General features: G+C 39.4%; 2 protein-coding genes across 5 annotated transcripts in view; both read left to right on the top strand.

Annotated features, from left to right (window-relative positions):
• The first annotated feature begins 968 nt into the window (after positions 1 to 968).
• LOC117431321 (developmentally-regulated GTP-binding protein 2) lies at positions 969 to 5,798 on the top strand. Its single transcript, XM_058995772.1, has 14 exons — positions 969 to 1,056; positions 1,268 to 1,339; positions 1,616 to 1,776; positions 2,001 to 2,090; positions 2,196 to 2,256; positions 2,399 to 2,489; positions 2,692 to 2,764; positions 2,983 to 3,073; positions 3,204 to 3,301; positions 3,476 to 3,552; positions 3,908 to 3,996; positions 4,432 to 4,490; positions 4,817 to 4,870; positions 4,954 to 5,798. Exons 2-14 carry the CDS (start codon positions 1,276 to 1,278, stop codon positions 5,038 to 5,040), a joined length of 1,095 nt encoding a protein of 364 aa, XP_058851755.1. The 5' UTR covers positions 969 to 1,056; positions 1,268 to 1,275; the 3' UTR covers positions 5,041 to 5,798.
• Positions 5,799 to 8,735: 2,937 nt separating this feature from the next.
• myo15ab (myosin XVAb) overlaps positions 8,736 to 18,276 on the top strand; it is a 49,377-nt gene continuing 39,836 nt past the window's right edge. For all 4 annotated transcript variants that reach the window (XM_058995769.1, XM_058995768.1, XM_034051824.3 and 1 more), the window contains exons 1-2: positions 8,736 to 8,934; positions 12,215 to 12,322. In XM_058995769.1, the coding sequence (XP_058851752.1) occupies positions 12,266 to 12,322 (57 nt within the window). In that variant the 5' untranslated portion in view covers positions 8,736 to 8,934; positions 12,215 to 12,265. The remainder of the gene's footprint in view (positions 8,935 to 12,214; positions 12,323 to 18,276) is intronic.

Here is an 18,276-nt window from a genome sequence, read left to right as displayed (position 1 = left end):
GTAATTTAAGGAATTGAACGTCAGGTAATTTCCAGTGGAGTTCTGCATGGATAGTAAAATTAGTTATTAGGTTTTAGGTGGCTGAAATTACTTCAGATTTGTCTATCTCCTGCTCTCCTTAGTCCTTGTCGTTTGCTTTTCATATTAAACCACACCACCTAATGTTGGGACAGAAATATCCAGAACAGCCAAAAAAAAAGACCTATCCCAACAGAGAATGATGTATGAAAAAATGCTGGCAATTGATGATCTTTCTTAAAATCCTAGCCAGAAATCACAGCCTGACATAGATTCCGACACCTGTAACCTCAACAATCTGCCGATTAATTTGCAAGTTTCATCACCACTGCATGAACCTTTCTCTAGCATATACAAAAAATAACTTGATAGACAGATACTGTGTTATACGTCATTGTGAAAAAAAACTGTCCTGCAAGGTAAAGCAGACCCTGTCCATCCCACTGGATCTCTGATCAACAGTAAAATGTCACCATATCGTACAATCCAGTAGTGAAGATGTGGTATTACAAGAATCATATGAGACAAGTTCCTGGAGATTGATATTTACTGAGATAGTGAAAGTTTGCTTTACTGTACATGTGAATTGTTCATGGTGTGTGTACATGCTTAGTTTGGCATGTAATATCAACATTTACATAGTAAAATGACACCATCTTCAATAACAAAATGTCCTGGCAATGGAGACATATTGGAATGAGATTGTATAGAAATCCAATTTTTCACATAATGGTCTGATAGTTAGAATTACACAGGACTTCGCTTTAGTAAGCAGGGATGATGTCAGCAAAACTAAAAACGTACTCTTTTCACAAAGATGCAGTATTCTTAATTACTGCAATAAACAGTTGTATGTTGCAGTGTTAGGCACACAATAACTGGAATCAAATGCACCTAGATCGGTTTGTAAACTCGCAACCTGAGCTGGAACCAAATACACTTTTTATCGTTTTGGTGTCACTCAGGAATATTTGATAGTTGCACCAAGTTCCGGTGACTGATGTCAGCTAGTTTGCGGGTGGCAAACTTGGAGATACTGTACGACTTATTTAAGTGAAACCTATTAAACGTTTGATTTAAATAATAATAATAATAATACAAACGATTGTAGTAGTGTGCACTTAGCATTCAAACGTGTTCATTCGGTCGTTCGTATAAAGACTACTACACTTCTAAAATTACAATTGTATTTATTACTTAATCTCTGAATTACTGTTGCATGGTCTATTCTTCTGGCTGTTTACATTAGAGTTCAACATGGGAATCCTTGAGAAGATATCTGAAATCGAGAAAGAAATCTCCCGGACACAGAAAAATAAAGGTACCAACGATACTGTTAATATAAGAAATCACAAGCGACAGAATGGTTTACTGGTAGAGAAACTTTTTACAGCAAGTTAGTAAACTTAAAATAAATAAATAAAACGAATCGTTGAGTAATGAGTTGACGCTGTGAGCAGCTCGTTTGAACAGAATCCTGTTAATTGCAATTCTGATCAGTGGTGTGTTGGAATTGATTAAAATGGGAATTGGAATTAACCTCAACCCTGATTGCTGGTTTATACAAAAGTGTGATAAAACATTTCTATTTTTGCAGCCACTGAATACCATCTGGGCTTACTGAAGGCAAAACTAGCCAAGTACAGAGCGCAGCTGTTGGAACCTTCAAAATCAGCTGGGGCTAAAGGGGAGGGCTTTGATGTGATGAAATCTGGAGATGCCAGAGTAGCACTTATTGGTTTCCCCTCTGTGGGTAAGGTAAGGGATTCTGCACAGCAGTCATTTACTGCTGAGATTTACACTCAAGGGACTTGTTAGCTATTTAGCATGAGACAATGTATGGCTTCTTCACTGGTGATCTTCAGTACTTTTTAACAGTCAGGTATCACTTGTAATGCCACTGTCACATTTTGAACTTCTGTTGCAGCAAACCCCTGACAACGTTATACATTCTCAGGACTCTTTGTGTTTTTCTTTCACAGTCCACATTCTTGAGTTTAATGACGTCCACTGCCAGTGAAGCGGCTTCGTATGAATTCACCACGTTGACCTGTATCCCTGGTGTAATCGAGGTATGATATGTGTGCAAGCCGCAGTGTGCATGCACCCTGTCGTGTGTCTTTCAGTTCCTGTTGTTATAAAACCGCACATAACGTTTGTCTTTTTCTTGCCATCAGTACAAAGGTGCCAACATTCAGCTGTTGGATTTGCCTGGTATCATAGAAGGAGCTTCCCAAGGTATGCTGCCCTACAGAATGAATCTGCTTTTTTGTGTGGCGTTAGGGCTGGTAGTGGGAATATTGGTGCTCAGTTGGTGTTGTGTGTTTTAATAACCAGGTGAGCCATGATCCTGATTGTTGTTTGTTTGTCTCTCTTGTAGGAAAAGGTCGCGGTAGACAGGTCATCGCTGTGGCCAGAACTGCAGATGTTGTCATTATGATGTTGGATGCCACGAAGGGAGATGTCCAGAGGTTGGGATTAAGACTGTTTTAAAATAGGTTGGATCACCATGATGTTAAAACACAACAGCAAACAGAAGATACTATTCCCCTGCTTGCCTTCCCAACATTTTACAGCAGCAGATTTTTTTTTTTTTTTTAAAGGTGTCCTAACACTGATTTGAGGCAGCTGGTTCATTTTATATATGTTTTGTATCTCTTTCTTTTAATGCAGGGTTCTGCTGGAGAAAGAGTTGGAATCTGTTGGGATTAGACTGAACGTGTCCAAGCCCAACATCTACTTCAAGGTAAAGCTTTCATAGCAAATGTTTTGATAAACTTCCTTCATTTCAGTTTCTGTAAATATATCTCTCACATGTGATCAGCTGTAACCCCCATTTGCAATAAACAGCTTTGTTGTCATCAAATTGCCCAACCCCATAAAAAAGGGAAAAAGTCAGTGGATCTATCCTGTTTATAAAAAAAAAAATGCATGCCAATATTTTTCCTTTTTTTCTGTTTTTAGCCCAAGAAGGGTGGAGGACTGTCCTATAACTCGACTGTTCCCCTCACGCAGTGCTCTGAGAAGTTAGTTCAGCTCATTCTGCATGAGTACAGTATCCTTTACTAAAGGAGTAACGTGACCTTGTATTATATACACGGGTATCTGTGGTAATGTACTGTACTGGAAGCCAATAGCAGTCCATCACAGCAGTGTACAGGGTCTTCCTTAAGTCTTCACTGCAGAAATCTTCAATGCCGAGGTTTTGTTCAGGGAAGACAGCACTCCAGATGAGTTCATCGATGTGATCGTTGGAAACAGAGTTTACATGAACTGCGTTTACGTAAGTACAGTACAACCTGGGTTTTTACAACAGTCTTTTCATGCACATTATACATTAAACCTATTCTTTGTACTTTGAAAACAGTATGTTAATTCCTGCAGAGTTGTCATGATTGTCATAATCTGTTCTGTTAATAAAAATGGGCTGGGAATGAAATGTTTGACGTTTTTCTAGGTTTATAATAAAATAGATCAGATCTCCATGGAGGAAGTTGATCGTCTGGCCAGGAGACCACACAGCGTAGTCATCAGGTAGAACATTATTTTTAACCTCTCAGAGTGAGGCTTTAAACTTTTTAAAAAGCCACCAAGATATGATGATTGAAACAAAAAACGACATACAAAGTAAATCTAGACGCCAGCAAAGATGTGTTAGTTAAAATTTCTCCTATATTTCATACCCATAACAAGTTGCTCTTTGAGAGACAGTAAAAAGTATAAAACAAATGTTTAAGCCAATGGAGGTTAAAGGTGTTAATGACCTACCAGGAGCAATTCAAATCCTGTAGGATGTCCATTTTGACCTGTCACTTCATCCTTAACCTCTGATCTGATCGTATTGTGTTCGTGTGACTTTCAAGCCCGGCATTCTTTGTTCTTTTTGTAGTTGTGGGATGAAATTGAACCTGGATTACTTGCTTGAGAGACTCTGGGAATACCTGGCTCTCATCTGTATCTACACAAAGAAGAGGGGAGGTACAGATGCATTGTTTGTCATGGTCTATTCTTCTGGCTGTTTACAGAAGGTCACACAGCCACGTCTGATTTACTGAGCCCTTGTTGCGTGCAAAGCAGACCTGGGATCAATTCCAATTGTAAATTAAGCTTACATTATATTGTAGTTGTAACAATGCCATGTCATTGATCGATTACAGTTCAGTTGCGCATTTAGTTGATCATTCCCTCATCATTCTTGTATTTTCAACCACTTTTAGTGACCCCATTTGTTTGAAAAACCAAGTCATGTTTGTGTATTTGTACCTGTGATTACTGCTTGGTTATTTAGAATAAATAGAGCAAACGTGTTCATGTGTGGAGTTGTTTGTAAGTTTTTAGTATAATTTGTAATTACTGCCGCGTAATTGAACAAATCTCATTGTAATTGTAATCCCGTTAACCTTCCTTTTGCAGAGAGGCCAGACTTTGCTGATGGTATAATCATGAGGCGAGGAGCTTCTGTAGAACATGTGGTACGTTGCTCTGTTAATTCTCTATGCTCGTTATTTTTTAGTTATTTAATGAAAGTGCATAAAGGATGTGTACTACAGAAAGTAGTGTATGTCCTAGTTAGTTTTTGAATAGCAAGTGTTAAGAAACCAAATTATTTGTGTGTGAGGAAGCGCACGCAATAAGGATTTAAGCAGAATTTAACAAGTTTCCTTTATTGATTCCAAGACGCAAACGTTTTTAAAATCTCTCCTTGCATAAGTATGGTCCATATTGTAACTGTGACATAGTTAGTCCAGTTGAAGGTTGTATGATCTTTTAAAAAATACATGTTTTTCTTTTTCTTTAGTGCCATCGAGTTCACCGAACTTTAGCGAGCCAGTTTAAGTACGCTCTTGTGTGGGTAAGTAAAATACTTCCAATATAATGCAACCAATAAAAAAATAAAATAACAAAATTCATAATTATTTTATTCATTTTTTAAAGGGAACAAGTACTAAGTACAGTCCTCAGAGAGTGGGGTTGACACACATTATGGAGCACGAAGATGTCATCCAGATTGTGAAGAAATAACCATTTAAATCATCTTTGGCCATCACCAAGCAGCCTGATCCAGTCCTATTGGGGGTCGAAAAGAGACCGCTGTCAAGACCTGTGTCCAGAAAGATTCAGTAACACAAAAAAGAGTTCTACCAAAACAGAAACACGCTTTCTCGCAACCCTTAGTTAGTAGTTCTATATTTTGTGTACCAAGCAAAGAAAAGAGCAATACAAAGACAATTCTGTTCTCGACAGCAATGGGTTTTTCGAAGGTGCCCGCGCCCTGTTCTAGCATTGCATTAATACCTGTGCATCAGTTACATTGTCAGCAGTTTACCCTAACCCTGCCACAGTCTGGATGTGTTGCCAACTTTGTTCATTTTAACTTGATTTTTTTTAAATTTGTAAACCAATCAGATATACACATACACAGGCTGATCCTGTATCTTGTTTGATTTTGAGTAAAGCTAATAAAATCAGTTTATAATCTGCATCCCTGAAACAGATTGTAGCTCATGGTTAAAGTTTAATTAACTGTAATCAAATCTGCTTTAAGGCAGATGAATGCATGAGAATTTAAAATGAAGTCTACAAGGTGTTGGATGGATGTTTTCCCTAACACCAGATCTTAATCCAATTATCAACCTCTTTTAAAACTCCAGGCAAAGTGTCCCCTAATAAAATGTATTTGAAGTGTACATTTAATGTAAAACAGACCCATCAATCAGATGCAAATACAGCATCTTGCAAACATGAATGTTATGCTTGAAATTAAAGATTTGTACAGCGTATGTCATCGTTTTGTTGATCCCTTGCTCTGTGTTGTCATTAATAGCGGACGCAATGTTGTCTTTCTAGGAATCGAGCCAAAATCCTTTACGCCACCCAAAGGTTGCACATTTTAGAAACTGCAGTATTAACATCAGCAGCGCCAAAAGATTAATACATGATTAAAACGGAGGTGTGGTATGTGAAGCAGTCTGGAAGCAGCTTGAATTGTACACATGTAACAATATTGCTAACCTTTGCACACCTGAGGCAAGTTGAAAATGTACTGAGTTAAATGCCATATATACGACTTCAGTCAGGTTAATTAGAAAATATTTTGTAATGTGGATTAGTCTTGACGTTATTTTTTTTGCTTCATGTTTAAAAATGTGATTTGCTAGTGATGGGGCTCAGTCTTTGGGAAAAGTTGCGAGAAACCCTCATTATAGAGTTTGCTTACAAGACTTACAGTTGCGTAAACTGTATTGGTGCTGCCAGAAGCAGTGTGCGAGTGACGCGTGAAGATGTTTTTAAAGTGGAGGCATTCATTGCTTTTGTGGTATCCAAAATGAATTTCATTTATAAATTCAATACTACTGTGTCTGTATAACCGTGTTCTAGTATATGTTTCATTGGGTGTGGTAGGTATAGTTACGGTGTAACAGAAGTGTAAGAAGTTACTCTCGTAAGGAAAAGAAACTTGCTGTGTTGCATGACTCAGTTGAGATATTTGTCTCTTCTGGTATCTCCACTACGCACTGGACTATAAGGTAAGGTACCAGTCATGGCATTTTGCATATTTAAGAGCTCATAACTTCCTCTCCAGCACAGTAATTGCTGGTGTTTGGTGCTCCTCAGCGAGAAAGATTAGAACCTCTGCCTCCATTCATGAGTGAAAACCAGAATAATAGCCGTCATGAATTATGCATTGGGAGGCACCGGGGCGTTGCAACACCAAACAAGGATGGTTTCTCAGGCACCAGCGTTGAGAAAAGGCTCAGCTCTGTTGTACTGAGCCCAGGAACAGGTTAGAGAAGTGGGGAGAATGGAGAGGACTGGTTTGGAATAATGCAGGGATACAGACAGTCATGCTGGACTGCGAGCGAGTGACGGTGGGTACAGGTAAGGGGGTACTTTGTCCTTTCTTTTGGCAGCTGCAGTGTTCTACTAGCAGTTGGAATGATACCTGATGCTTGCTCCATATGGCTTTGCAACAGGGCAGCTGGGCCTTCACTGGTAAAGCAGATTCGTTGTGCTGCATTTGACGAGTTCAGAAATAAAGTGCATTTTATACAAAAAGCTCTTTGCTTGTTTGAAGTAATTATTAAGCAGTTGATAGTGAATGCATGCCATGAATGTACTGTGGGCATGTGGCTACTGTAACCGTGTGCTGAACACAAGCTTTAAATAAGACTTGGAATTGGCTTCAGCAGTATAAACTTTGCAATGATCAGTAATGTAAAATGAATACTCTTCTACTGCATCATAACTGGCACAGTAAATTAACAATGAGGCCAGTAAAGTGGGAAACAGGAAACGTGTAGTAAAGGAAGATTATCCTATACTGTATATAACAGTACAGTAAATTGAGGTCTGTAAAACAAATACAAACTAAGCAGCCTTGTAGGGTGCTCTATCCCTTTCAGGTGTTATTGCTTACCTGTGATTATAAAGGTCCTGTCTGTCGTGCCACCTGGTGGTGATGTTTATTACAACAATTATTTCATCTTTTATTATATTGCCTGTACCGTAGTATCGTTGATTTTTAGTGTTGTTGCCTCCGGTAACAGTATACTAAATTTTGTCCCAGTGTATAGTTCTGAATCACATAACAAGCCTAAAAGTGTTTCATTGAAAGATTACAGTGTAGTTGATTTCAGGGAAAGATCAGCTGCTAATGCAGTCACTTCAGGTTAATTGAATGAAGTCCTTCTAGGCTGGCCACCTGCTGTCTCCGCCTCTGAGCCACAAACTAAGAAGGTAACTCGGCTCAGCAGCACAGATCGTACAGCCTGCCTGCAGCACTTTGATTGCATTGCAGAGTGCAGCGGGAGAAGCATTTGGAAGCAGGGCACGATTCTTATTGTTATCCGGCAGGTTCTGGTACGCTAAGAGGTGGCACGGAAGTGTTGAGATTACAGTAACAAGCTAAAATGACCACATGGGTCCACTTATTCACATCAATTCATGCAATACATACAGTGAAATGAAGGGGGCAGTGTTTAGACTGTCAGCCACTGTTCTGGTCATTGACACAGACCCCCACCTGACTGCTTGCTTTGACAGTTTTGGTGCAAATTAGAGCTGATCAGGGTTTGTGAAACCAGCCACCGTAGTCCAGAGCCTATTTCATCAATGAATTATTCCTTGAAGTCCCTGTGTTATCCTGATATGTCTCTTAGAATACAAGAGGCTTCCTAATACACTGTCTACAGTAGGAAAGAATGAGCTGCTATTTACATTTACTGACAGGTGGCACTGAAAAGGAGTTGGTGCAATTGTGAGCCGGAAAAACAGAATGGTGACAACAGGAAAGCGAAAGAGGTCTTTCGTGTATTTGTTTGCTTTTACAGAAAATAATAAATAAGAATGGTCAGACATCATTAACTCTGCAAACAATGACGTCATTGTTCTCTGGAGTCGCGATGTTTACCTAGCAACCATCAATTAGTAGCCTTGAAATGCTGGGATTGTGGTTTGGAAGCTGACAAATAGAAGAATCACTCATTGTATTTTTACCTATCCAAATTATATATATATATATATATATATATATATATATATGTGTGTGTGTGTGTGTGTGTGTGTGTGTGTGTATTATATATATAGTTGATGAGTTTTGTGTGTGGGATTATCATTTAGTTGAGGTCTGGGTGGCTGTGATGTCACAGACACTGCAGCAGCATGTAGAGTGGAAGGATTACTCAGTCCGTCATGTGAGAAGCAACAGTTGTTAGGAACCCAGACACAACACTCTGGAGCTGCATTTACTGCGGCGCGCAATCAGAGGGTTTCAGTGTGGAGCAAGGACAGCTGGCTGTTGGAGCAGTCTACTGATGTACACTTTCTGTAGTTCAGGGCTTGCTGATCTGTGAGGTTGCACATACACAGGTTATTATGTGATGCATGATGCCTGTGGAATTAGAAGGATCACCGAAGGTAAGCAAGGAAAAGCATTTAAAAAAAAAAAAAAAAAAAATGGCTTCACTGACTGCCTGGCCTTGTGTGATGGGATGTGATTTCTGTCAGGTGATGGGCTCTGATTTCTGTCAGCTCAGCAGAGTCAAATGGAAGATGTTTTAATTGATTATCTGGGGGATTGTTTGGGGGTTAAGGCTGCAGTCTTTGTACCATGAAACTGCACCTGCGTCTACAGCTAGGATGTAAAGGGATGAACAAAATCGAATCCTTTATCCGTTAGAGCCTATTCACCCAAATTTAAGCATTGTTTTAAGCACCTGTAATACTGTTTATGAAAACTTTCTTATAAGTTTTGCTTTCAATAGATGTAACGCAAGATTTCCTGGATAGTGGAGCCATGGCAGCGGGACTGTGTGTGTGTGTGTGTGTGTGTGTGTGTGTACACATAGCAGCCCTGTGTGAATTAGGCTAATCTCCAAACGGGATGATAGTGTTACAGCAGGGATAGTGCTACTGCGTTCTCTCTCTCTCACACACATCCCTATATTTGTGGGGACTTCTCATTGACTCTCACTATATTTTTATTTACTATTTCTAACTCCAATCAGACAAAACTCCACACAGGAAGAAAGTCGACAACAAACTAAATATTGACACTTTTTTTTTTTTTAAAGGCACATTTAGTTCTTAAAAAGGTGATTTACAAAGTGGGGACGTCCCCACAGCATCATTTTTTCAGGACTGTCTTTGTGCGGACATTTTCTCAAATTTTGTCCGCACATTGATAGTAATACCTGCCCACAAACACACTCAGAAAAAAAACATGCTGTCTTTTTTTGACCACGACTAGTACTTTTTATTTTTTATCTTTATGTTATATGATTTTTATTCATTTCTAAACATTGTTGCTTATAATTAATTTCCCAGTTTTATAGTTAAACATCAGGGGTGATATTTGGGTCATACATGTGATACACACACAGGTATGGCTGATAGGAGATTTAGACTAGATTATTTAGTGAATTCTCTTTGCTGTGCAGGTAAACCCAACTGCAAAGTTCTAGTTTTAGTGTGGCTGAGTTAGGGATGGGACAGCGTGACAATTTGCTGGGGGTGTTGATTGAGCTTTTATCTTGTTAGTGCTTCAAATTGTATTTATAAACCAGCAGCAGATTATCAACAGCATCTTTGGCAGCCAGTCCAGGGAAAGTGGCATTCCAGGCCTGCTTTGCATTGGAGTTAAAAATGTTAAGTGGACTGCAAACCTGATTTAGCTTAGCTTTAAAAAACAGTCCTTAAAACATCACTTCCAGTAATGTGAACAGGGCCAGTTATATAAAGAAACAGATTAAGACCTATCCCTGCCTGTGCTGTTGAGACCTTTTTGCTTTTCTGGACTTGTTCTGTTTTTGTTGGATGGATCTCTAGTCAAATCTATACTGTAGTTATATTGTATGAGATAGTTATATTGTATTGTAGGAAGGCTGTGTGGTCCAGTGGTTAAAGAAAAGGGCTTGTAACCAGGAGGCCCCCGCTTCAAATCCCACCTCAGGAACTGACTCATTGTGTGATCCTGAGCAAGTCACTTAACCTCCTTGTGCTCCGTCTTTCAGGTGAGACGTAACTGTAAGTGACTCTGCAGCTGATGCATAGTTCACACACCCTAGTCTCTGTAAGTCTGCTAAATAAACAAATAATAATGAGATGCGGGGAACACAGCAGAGAAACTACCAGATGTGCTGTTTCTCCTCACTAGGTGTCCTCAGTGAGCTTCATCTGAGGGATCTTTACTCAAGAGACACCTACAGAGAGAGAATCAGATCATTCCCCAGGGACTCTCTTCCTGACCGGGTTATTCACAATATATCAAACTATGCAGCCCTCAGTCTGTGAATTTATAAAGGAAATGCTGTATTCTGTGAACCTAGTGCATGCATTTTAAAGAAGCCCAGTGACTTAAATTATTCCACAGCACAGTCAGAGAATGTCAGGCAACGGCATTTCACTGACACTATGATTTTCAGGGGCATCCATTTAGTTAGCTTCTTTTAGTCATTCTGTTCTGCAGCTACATAGATTTTTTTTTTCTTTCTTTGACAAAATGTGAAATCGAACAAACAACCGGGCAAGTCTCTTCTAGTTTGACAGGAATGAAATGCGTGTAGAGCAGTTTTATTATGTTGTGTTCATAGAGTGACATTATAGTTATTTTAAGTTGCTTGAAAAACACGACTATGTAAAAACACCATGCACTGTCCAAGCCAATCCGGTTCCTAATGGGGCCATCGTTATTCTACAGTAGATTCCCTCTGATCTTTAGACCCTTGAAACTATCCCTCTTCTAGCCTTATTCAGAAACAACACCTGACTGCTGGAGCTCAGGGTTCTTTCTCAGTGTGAGCATCAACAGTGCGTCTGAATTTGATTGTTAAAGGGTTAGAAAATACATTAAAAAAAAACACTTTGAACAGGGCTTCTATAGCACCACTTCCCGAAAGGATACTACGTCTCTGCTCTTGTGTCTGAAATCGGTATTAAGTTGTATTTCTTGTTACTAAAATAAGTCACCCGTGGCCATGATTAAACCATTGTGTCAGAAAGCCGACCCTGCTTTGAGTAACTGCACCTTGTTTTATCTACAGTATATGGGAATCGGATCCTGAAATTCACATGTGTGCGTCTCTAGGTGTCTGTGAGGTAAACGTGACATCCGGGCTATAAATAGCGTCTGGGATAACTTTACACCTTTTGCATTCATTTGCCGGAAGCCTGATCAGTCAGTATGTCTAAATAGCACCCTCGCTGTACCATTACAAGCTGGAATTGGAGACGTTTGTGTCTGCCCTCAGCTGAAGTGTTACTCATATTTTGAAAATGAGTATTGAAGTCACCACTTTAGACCTGGTGAACAGTATTGCTCTTAGACAAAAAAAAAAAGTTTTAGACAAGGATGAGCCACTAGATGACCAAGTTCTTGGCAAATCTCCTGTTATCATAATTTGTATCCAGCGGTGAACTTGGTGTGACAGGGAATGAAGCACATTTCCTCTAAAGTTGTGTTTGTGCGGATGCTGTAATGAGGTGCAGCTTGTGCTGCAGTGGTTCAGGAAGGGTCTGTGTGTATGAGGTACTGCACATAGATAAGGGCTGTACTCCAATATAATCTCCTAAATCTAAGGTGTTCCCATTGGTTTGGGTGGAAATCATGTATACTGAGGGGTACAGAAAAGTTACATATCCAATAGTTGCTGCATTGATTTAAAAAGAGAAACACATATTATTTTTCTATTCACTCCAGGGTGCCTGTGTCGGTTTTGAGGGGGGACAAAGTTCCTAAGTGCCAGGCACCATGACAGAGGAAGGGCCCGGACCACAGCCTGCAGCTGAGAGCAATCTGGATGGAGAGGTATAGTACCTAGGATTCTCATTTCACACCCATGCGTTGCTCTGTACACACAGCAGCAGGGGATGCATTTCATGGTCCTACTGGTAATATTTTGATCAAGCTGAAAAAGAAAATGTTTAAAGTCAATAGTTACTTTATATAAGAGAGTTGGTAATTACAATGGAAGCAGGTACGGTGCTAGGGTTAGGGTTAGCCTTAGAGTTAGGGCTGGGGTTAGGGTTAGTGTTAGGATGCGATGGGTGTTATACTGTGTACAGTCATTGCCTTTTATTAGAGTGGAGATTCCCAGTAAGAATCCATCATGCGAAGAGCAAGGTTAGAACCATCAGGTTTGCTAGTTATAAAAGCAACAACACCTGCAGAATAACGCTGCCGTTTCCATGTCAGCGTCTTTGACTAATAAAGACAACCAAACTGCATTGCACATGCTTTTTTTATTGGTCTTAAGTGACAGTTAAAATGCAAGATATATTTTTTGTTCTTGTTGCTATGGTTTCCTTGGTGATGAATCTTGGTGTTATCCCATGACCCGGGGCTACAAACATGAGCTCTTCCTTGTTCATTTCCATAATGTATGCCATGGAGTCTTTACCAACTATATAGGACCTGTATTGTTGAAACCAGCTGCCTTCTAAATAGACTTGTGCGTGGGAGAGAGTGTGTTTACTCTTGTTTTGAATAAATAAATAAGTCATCTAAAGCTGACTTTTATGCTGCGTTGAGGCATCTGATACGGAGCAGCTTTCATTAAAATATGTAGATTTATTTTTTTCAAAGTGAGGTCCAGTTCCACTTTAATTTTTAATTCTGACTGTGCCGTCACAGGCAGTCAATCATAGTGAGGTAACGAAAGGCGCTTGGTGGAGTTTGGTGAGACAGCATGTTATCAGTGAAGTGCTGGGTAGGTTTCCCGATGATCAGGAATAGACATTACCCGAGGGATGTAGCATAGGCTTGATATCTCCTCTTTGACTCGTGTCCATGCATCATAATGACCAGATAGGTTTACACATCAGCCTGGTGAGCTGAGACTAGTAACCAGATACCCCCCAGAAGATGCATCTGTCATTGAAAGATTCCATCGAAGATCCAGATATTTAAAGATGCTACGTGGACCATAACAGAGCTTATCGCTTTACAAGCCATTGTTTCGGATTTCTATTAAAAGCAGGGATTTTCAGAAGAAGCTTTGGCAAGCTGGTTTTATTTCCTTCTTCCTAATCAGTTTAATGTCAGGATCCCATAACGTGGGCATCTGGATTGAATAAAAAACCTTTCTTCTTTTTTTTTTTTCTTTTTTTTTAGACAGCCGTTTTACAAGCAGAAAGTGTATAGACAGATGAATTGTCTGTTGTTGTAATTTTTGTAACCCTACCTTGAAATCCGTCTGTAGCCCTCCTAATTACCAAACCTCATTAAGTGCTAACAATTAGCATCTGAAAACAAGAAATAGAAACAGGCTGAATGATGAACAAACCTTTTAATCAGCATAGTCCTCATCCTCCAATGTGGGCCACACGGTACAGTATATAGTCTGGCTACTGCATAGTCACAAACAATTATGAAACTGGGTTGATACATTTAGAACATTTCTATTGAATTTTTCATGAATTCCCAATCGAATACACATCAGTCATTAAAGTTTTATACCGCCCTGGTGTCACGAACTCTGGGTTTGTCCTAATTAAAAAACAAATCAACAGTAAAAAAAACAATTGCTTGCCAAGAATCCAATCAAATACTATCTAATCAGGGGCTGTACTGGAGTTCAAACACTGCTGGAGAATAATAAAGTTGGAGGCTGCCTTGAAGCAATAAAGTGACAGAGAATGTTAGAATACAAAGTTTTGTGTTCACATTCTATAGTGATGGGGTGGGGTTTGCATCGAGAGGGGTGTTCATATTTCTCTTCTAGGAGCAGGTTGTGATTTTGCCAGCTTCAAACAAGCAGCTTGTAGGCATGCTCCACTTTAAAGTTAACTGCTTGTGTAGCAATTTAGGAAAAAACTGTCAAGTAGACAAACATTTTTGGCAGTACCTGACACTGAATAATTGCTGAATCAGTCAGGCAACTTAAACAGCATTCCCCTGGAAAGCTAATGTGATTCTAACCATATATTCAAGCCTCAGGACTCAGGAGTAAATTGATAGGATGCATCAGCTTCTGTAAGTGCTTCAAAAGATAGGTCATTATGTTAAATAAAGATTATTAAAAGATTAATTATTAATTATAATTAATTCATTATATAGTACTGCCTACAGTATAGTGACTGATTCTGAAACCCCAAATTAAACCATCTAGCCCTGTATACTTGCCTTTTCAGAGCAAATTTTGTTGAAAACTTTTTAAAGTCACAATTAAAGTAAAGTGAACCTCTGTTTTTCCCTGACGCAAACTGCTAAAAAGCTGAAGATTCTTGCTGTAGATTCTTGCTGAAGATTCTGAATATTCTTGCCGTAGATTCTTGCTGAAGATTCTAGATTCTTGCTGTAGATTCTTGCTGAAGATTCTGAATATTCTTGCTGTAGATTCTTGCTGGAGATTCTGAATATTCTTGCCGTAGATTCTTGCTGAAGATTCTGAATATTCTTGCTGTAGATTCTTGCTGAAGATTCTGTTAAAGTCAAACGACAGTTCAGTCTGCAGTAAAATTAGAACCTGTCTTTCCATCCCGTTAAATCTAGATGCTTTGATCTTACCTTTCCAAGTGGAAATCCAGAAGAGATAGCGATCTCCTGTAGCGTGCTAGTAGGAACTTGCTTTGTGTCACTCTTCATTAATTCGATAGTTGACACTTCAAGGGTTTTATCTTTTTCAAATCTCTTTAATTAACAACAGTCATTTGCAACCATGCTCTGAATTGTTTGTATTTTTGGTGCTTGTAAAATCTTTTGTTTGTTGCAATAACAAACCCTTTTCTAGATGCAGGGTTTTAATGCTCTGGGAAACAGTTCTCATTTGTTTGATCATAGTTATCTTAAAAAAAAAAAAAACAGTGTTATAGTTTAGTACTTCCAGCGCCCCATCTCCCTCTAAAATAAAAAATATCTGAAAAGAAACATTTTTTCAAAATATCACAGATATCCAATTGGAGTACCAATTATTGGCAAAGAAAAACCACACAAAATTAGGGAAATTGAAACAAAATAATTAAAAAGCCTTGTTTTAAAAATGCGTTACATAATAAATAAACAAATGTGTTATTTGCATTGTGTATTCTTTAAATGTTTAAATGTTATATTCCTAATTTAAATCACTACATTAGGCATACATTCTATTTGACCAGCGATACATAGAGGCTTTCGTTTTTTCTTTAATTATGGGGTGTTTTGAGGGTTGTCTAGTAAGACTTACCTTGGCTTTGGGGTATCTAAGGCCCTTCTCTATTCTGTATTCTGCTTGCTGGCTATATTTGGTTCTTTGGATATGTTTCTCAGACTCTGAGTAGTAACAGCTCAACTGACCTGCATTATTTATACAGGAATGAGTCCAGGAGATAATGTTACGCTAAGGCAATATAGCTGATACAATAAGGTTCCTTCTGCACACTTACAAACAGAAAGCAGAAACACACTTTTAAACGCATGCTTAAAGGCAACTTGCAGTTCTTGATTTGAAAGCAGAGGATACACCGCTATCGGAGTGGAGTCATGCGAGGAAGAGGACTGTAGCTTATGCCAGTGGGTGGAAAAGAAGATGCAGGCACTCACTGTGGATCAAAAAATGAAAATGTTCAGCCAAACAGGCTTACAGAATAGCCCATGGGAATGGATATTTGTATTTTCTAAGTTGGAAATGAAGTTCTAGGATCCGAACATTGCAAATGCACCCTGTACTGAGGTAAAGAAAAAACAAATCTGTATTTTATGTCAAGGTTCTGGAACACAAATTGCTTTAAAGAGAGAAAGAAAAAAAACTATACTGAAATATAATGAAGTAAAATGTATTTGTGCTTTATGTGGCAGATGTGCATTTTGTAAAAGCTGTTATTTTTTTAAAAAGCCTTTGTTACTTGTGTCAGTATACATCCTTATCAGGGATTTAACAAGTTGCATTTTATTTTTAATTTAAAATAATAATTCAAAGAAAACTCTACCTCAAGATATGGAGTTGTCTCAAAGAAGAATATCTAATGCTGACTGAACTTCAACAGCACAGATCTCCAATTAGCATGATTCTTGTAAAGAGACAATATGCCTGCCAAGAAAGGTGATTCAAAAGCTGCTGCGAAGAAAGGGGGCAAGGGGGAGCCGGAAAAGAGCAAGAAGGAAAAAACAGCGGACAAAGAGGACCCCAAGAAAGGAAAGGAGAAGGGAAAGGGGGATAAGGATGACAAAAAAGGAGGAAAGAAAGGAAAAGAAGAACCCGCAAAGGGAAAAGGCAAGGACGCTGGAAAGAAAGGCAAAGATGCAGGAAAGGGAAAGAAAGTTGTGATAAGCGACTCAGAAGAAGGTTCCGAGGCAGATTTATTGAGGAGTGAAATAGATGAGAGCGAGGAGCTGAGTGAGAAGGGCGAAGAAGAGGAGGAGGAGGAAGAGGAGGAGGAAGAAGAGGAGGAGGAAGAAGATGAGGAACAAGATGAACCAGAAGACAGCGAGGAGGACAGTGAAGAAGACGGCGGGAAAAGAGGCAAAAAGATGGCTGCTATGAAAGGCGCTTCTAAAGCGATGGCTGGGATGAAGGCCAAAGGCAAATCAAAGCATATTCAGTCAGAAGAGGAGAAAGAGGATGAAGATGATGAAGAAGAGGAAGATAAAAGACCAGCTCACAAGCGTGGCAACTTAAAAGCTGCCTCTAAAGCTGTGTCTGGTTTCAAACCTGACAAGAAGGAAAAGAAAACAGAGAAGAAAGATGTACACCTGAAAGGTGCATCTAAAGCTATGATGGGACTGGCAAATAATGGACAAAAGAGAAAACAGAAGAAAAAAGAGGATGCCAAGGCTCACTTGAAAGGGGCTTCAAAAGCCGTTGCTGGTCTTGCTGGTAAAAAGTCCCTGTTTCCGGTCCCACATGAACAAAATAAGGGGTTAAAGAGTACCTCTAAGCTTTTCATGGGCTTCGGAGGCCTTAGAAATAAAAGTTCCAGAAAGTCCAGCAATTTCAAAAGCACTTCAAAATTGTTGTTTGGGCTAGGTAAGCGCAAAGGCCCATCTTTGCTGGCCAAGAAACCGAAGGCAGTCGGGCTCAAGCACACTTCCAGGTTCATGATGCAGTTTCAAAATAGCAGAAAGAAGAAGGAGCCTCAAAAACCCTCACCAAGAAAGGCATCATTTTTATTAATCAGACTGGGGGATAAGGCTAGGGAATCAGAAGAAGGAAATAAGGCAGCAGACACAAAGAAATCTGGATTTGGTAAGTTTCTTGGGAAAACAAAGGTGGGGGGCTTGTTTGGCAAGAATAAATCAGCCAGCAAGAGCTTTAAATCCAAGGGATTGCTTTTAGGGAAATTATCAGGGGCAACAAACTGGCTGACCAAGAGGTTTCTTTCCACCAGAGGTAAGCAGAGCAGAGGAAGACTGGGGAATGAAGCATGGTTTTCCAAAATCGGAGCCAAAAAGTTACCATTCCCTTCTGAGGATGAAGTTCTGCGACATAAAGCAAACATGAGGAAATATAGCAGGGCTTATGATTTTGGATATGGGCAAGATGAAGATGGGTACGGCTATGAAGAGGATGCATATGCAGGAGACAGATATCGAAGAGTCTCCTCCAGACGGCAGTCTTTGCATACGCCAAGCCGATTTGAGGAGGATTATGTTCCCATGCGAACACCTGTGGAACAATATGATTATTATGAAGATGAAGCAGAGTATTATGATTACCCATCTCCGGATCATTATGGCTATTATGCAGAGGAGGAAGATGCCTACTATGATCCACGCATGGGCTACCAGGATGAGTATGAATATTATGATGAAGATGTGGATTACTATGACCAAGACCAAGAACAGAG

The sequence above is a fragment of the Acipenser ruthenus genome, chromosome 22 (genome assembly GCF_902713425.1).
Source record: "Acipenser ruthenus chromosome 22, fAciRut3.2 maternal haplotype, whole genome shotgun sequence".
Taxonomy (NCBI): Eukaryota; Metazoa; Chordata; class Actinopteri; order Acipenseriformes; family Acipenseridae; genus Acipenser; species Acipenser ruthenus.
Note: the sequence above shows the minus strand (reverse complement) of the source record. Positions and strands in the feature narration are given on the sequence as shown.

What these genes read in the sequence shown, in the direction of transcription:
- LOC117431321 (XM_058995772.1), top strand. Translation starts at nt 1,276, where the DNA reads ATGGGAATCCTTGAGAAGATATCTGAAATCGAGAAAGAAATCTCCCGG. An exon ending in AGCCCAACATCTACTTCAAG is followed by an intron (nt 2,765 to 2,982) that starts GTAAAGCTTTCA and finishes TTCTGTTTTTAG; the next exon opens with CCCAAGAAGGGTGGAGGACT. An exon ending in GAGCTTCTGTAGAACATGTG is followed by an intron (nt 4,491 to 4,816) that starts GTACGTTGCTCT and finishes CTTTTTCTTTAG; the next exon opens with TGCCATCGAGTTCACCGAAC.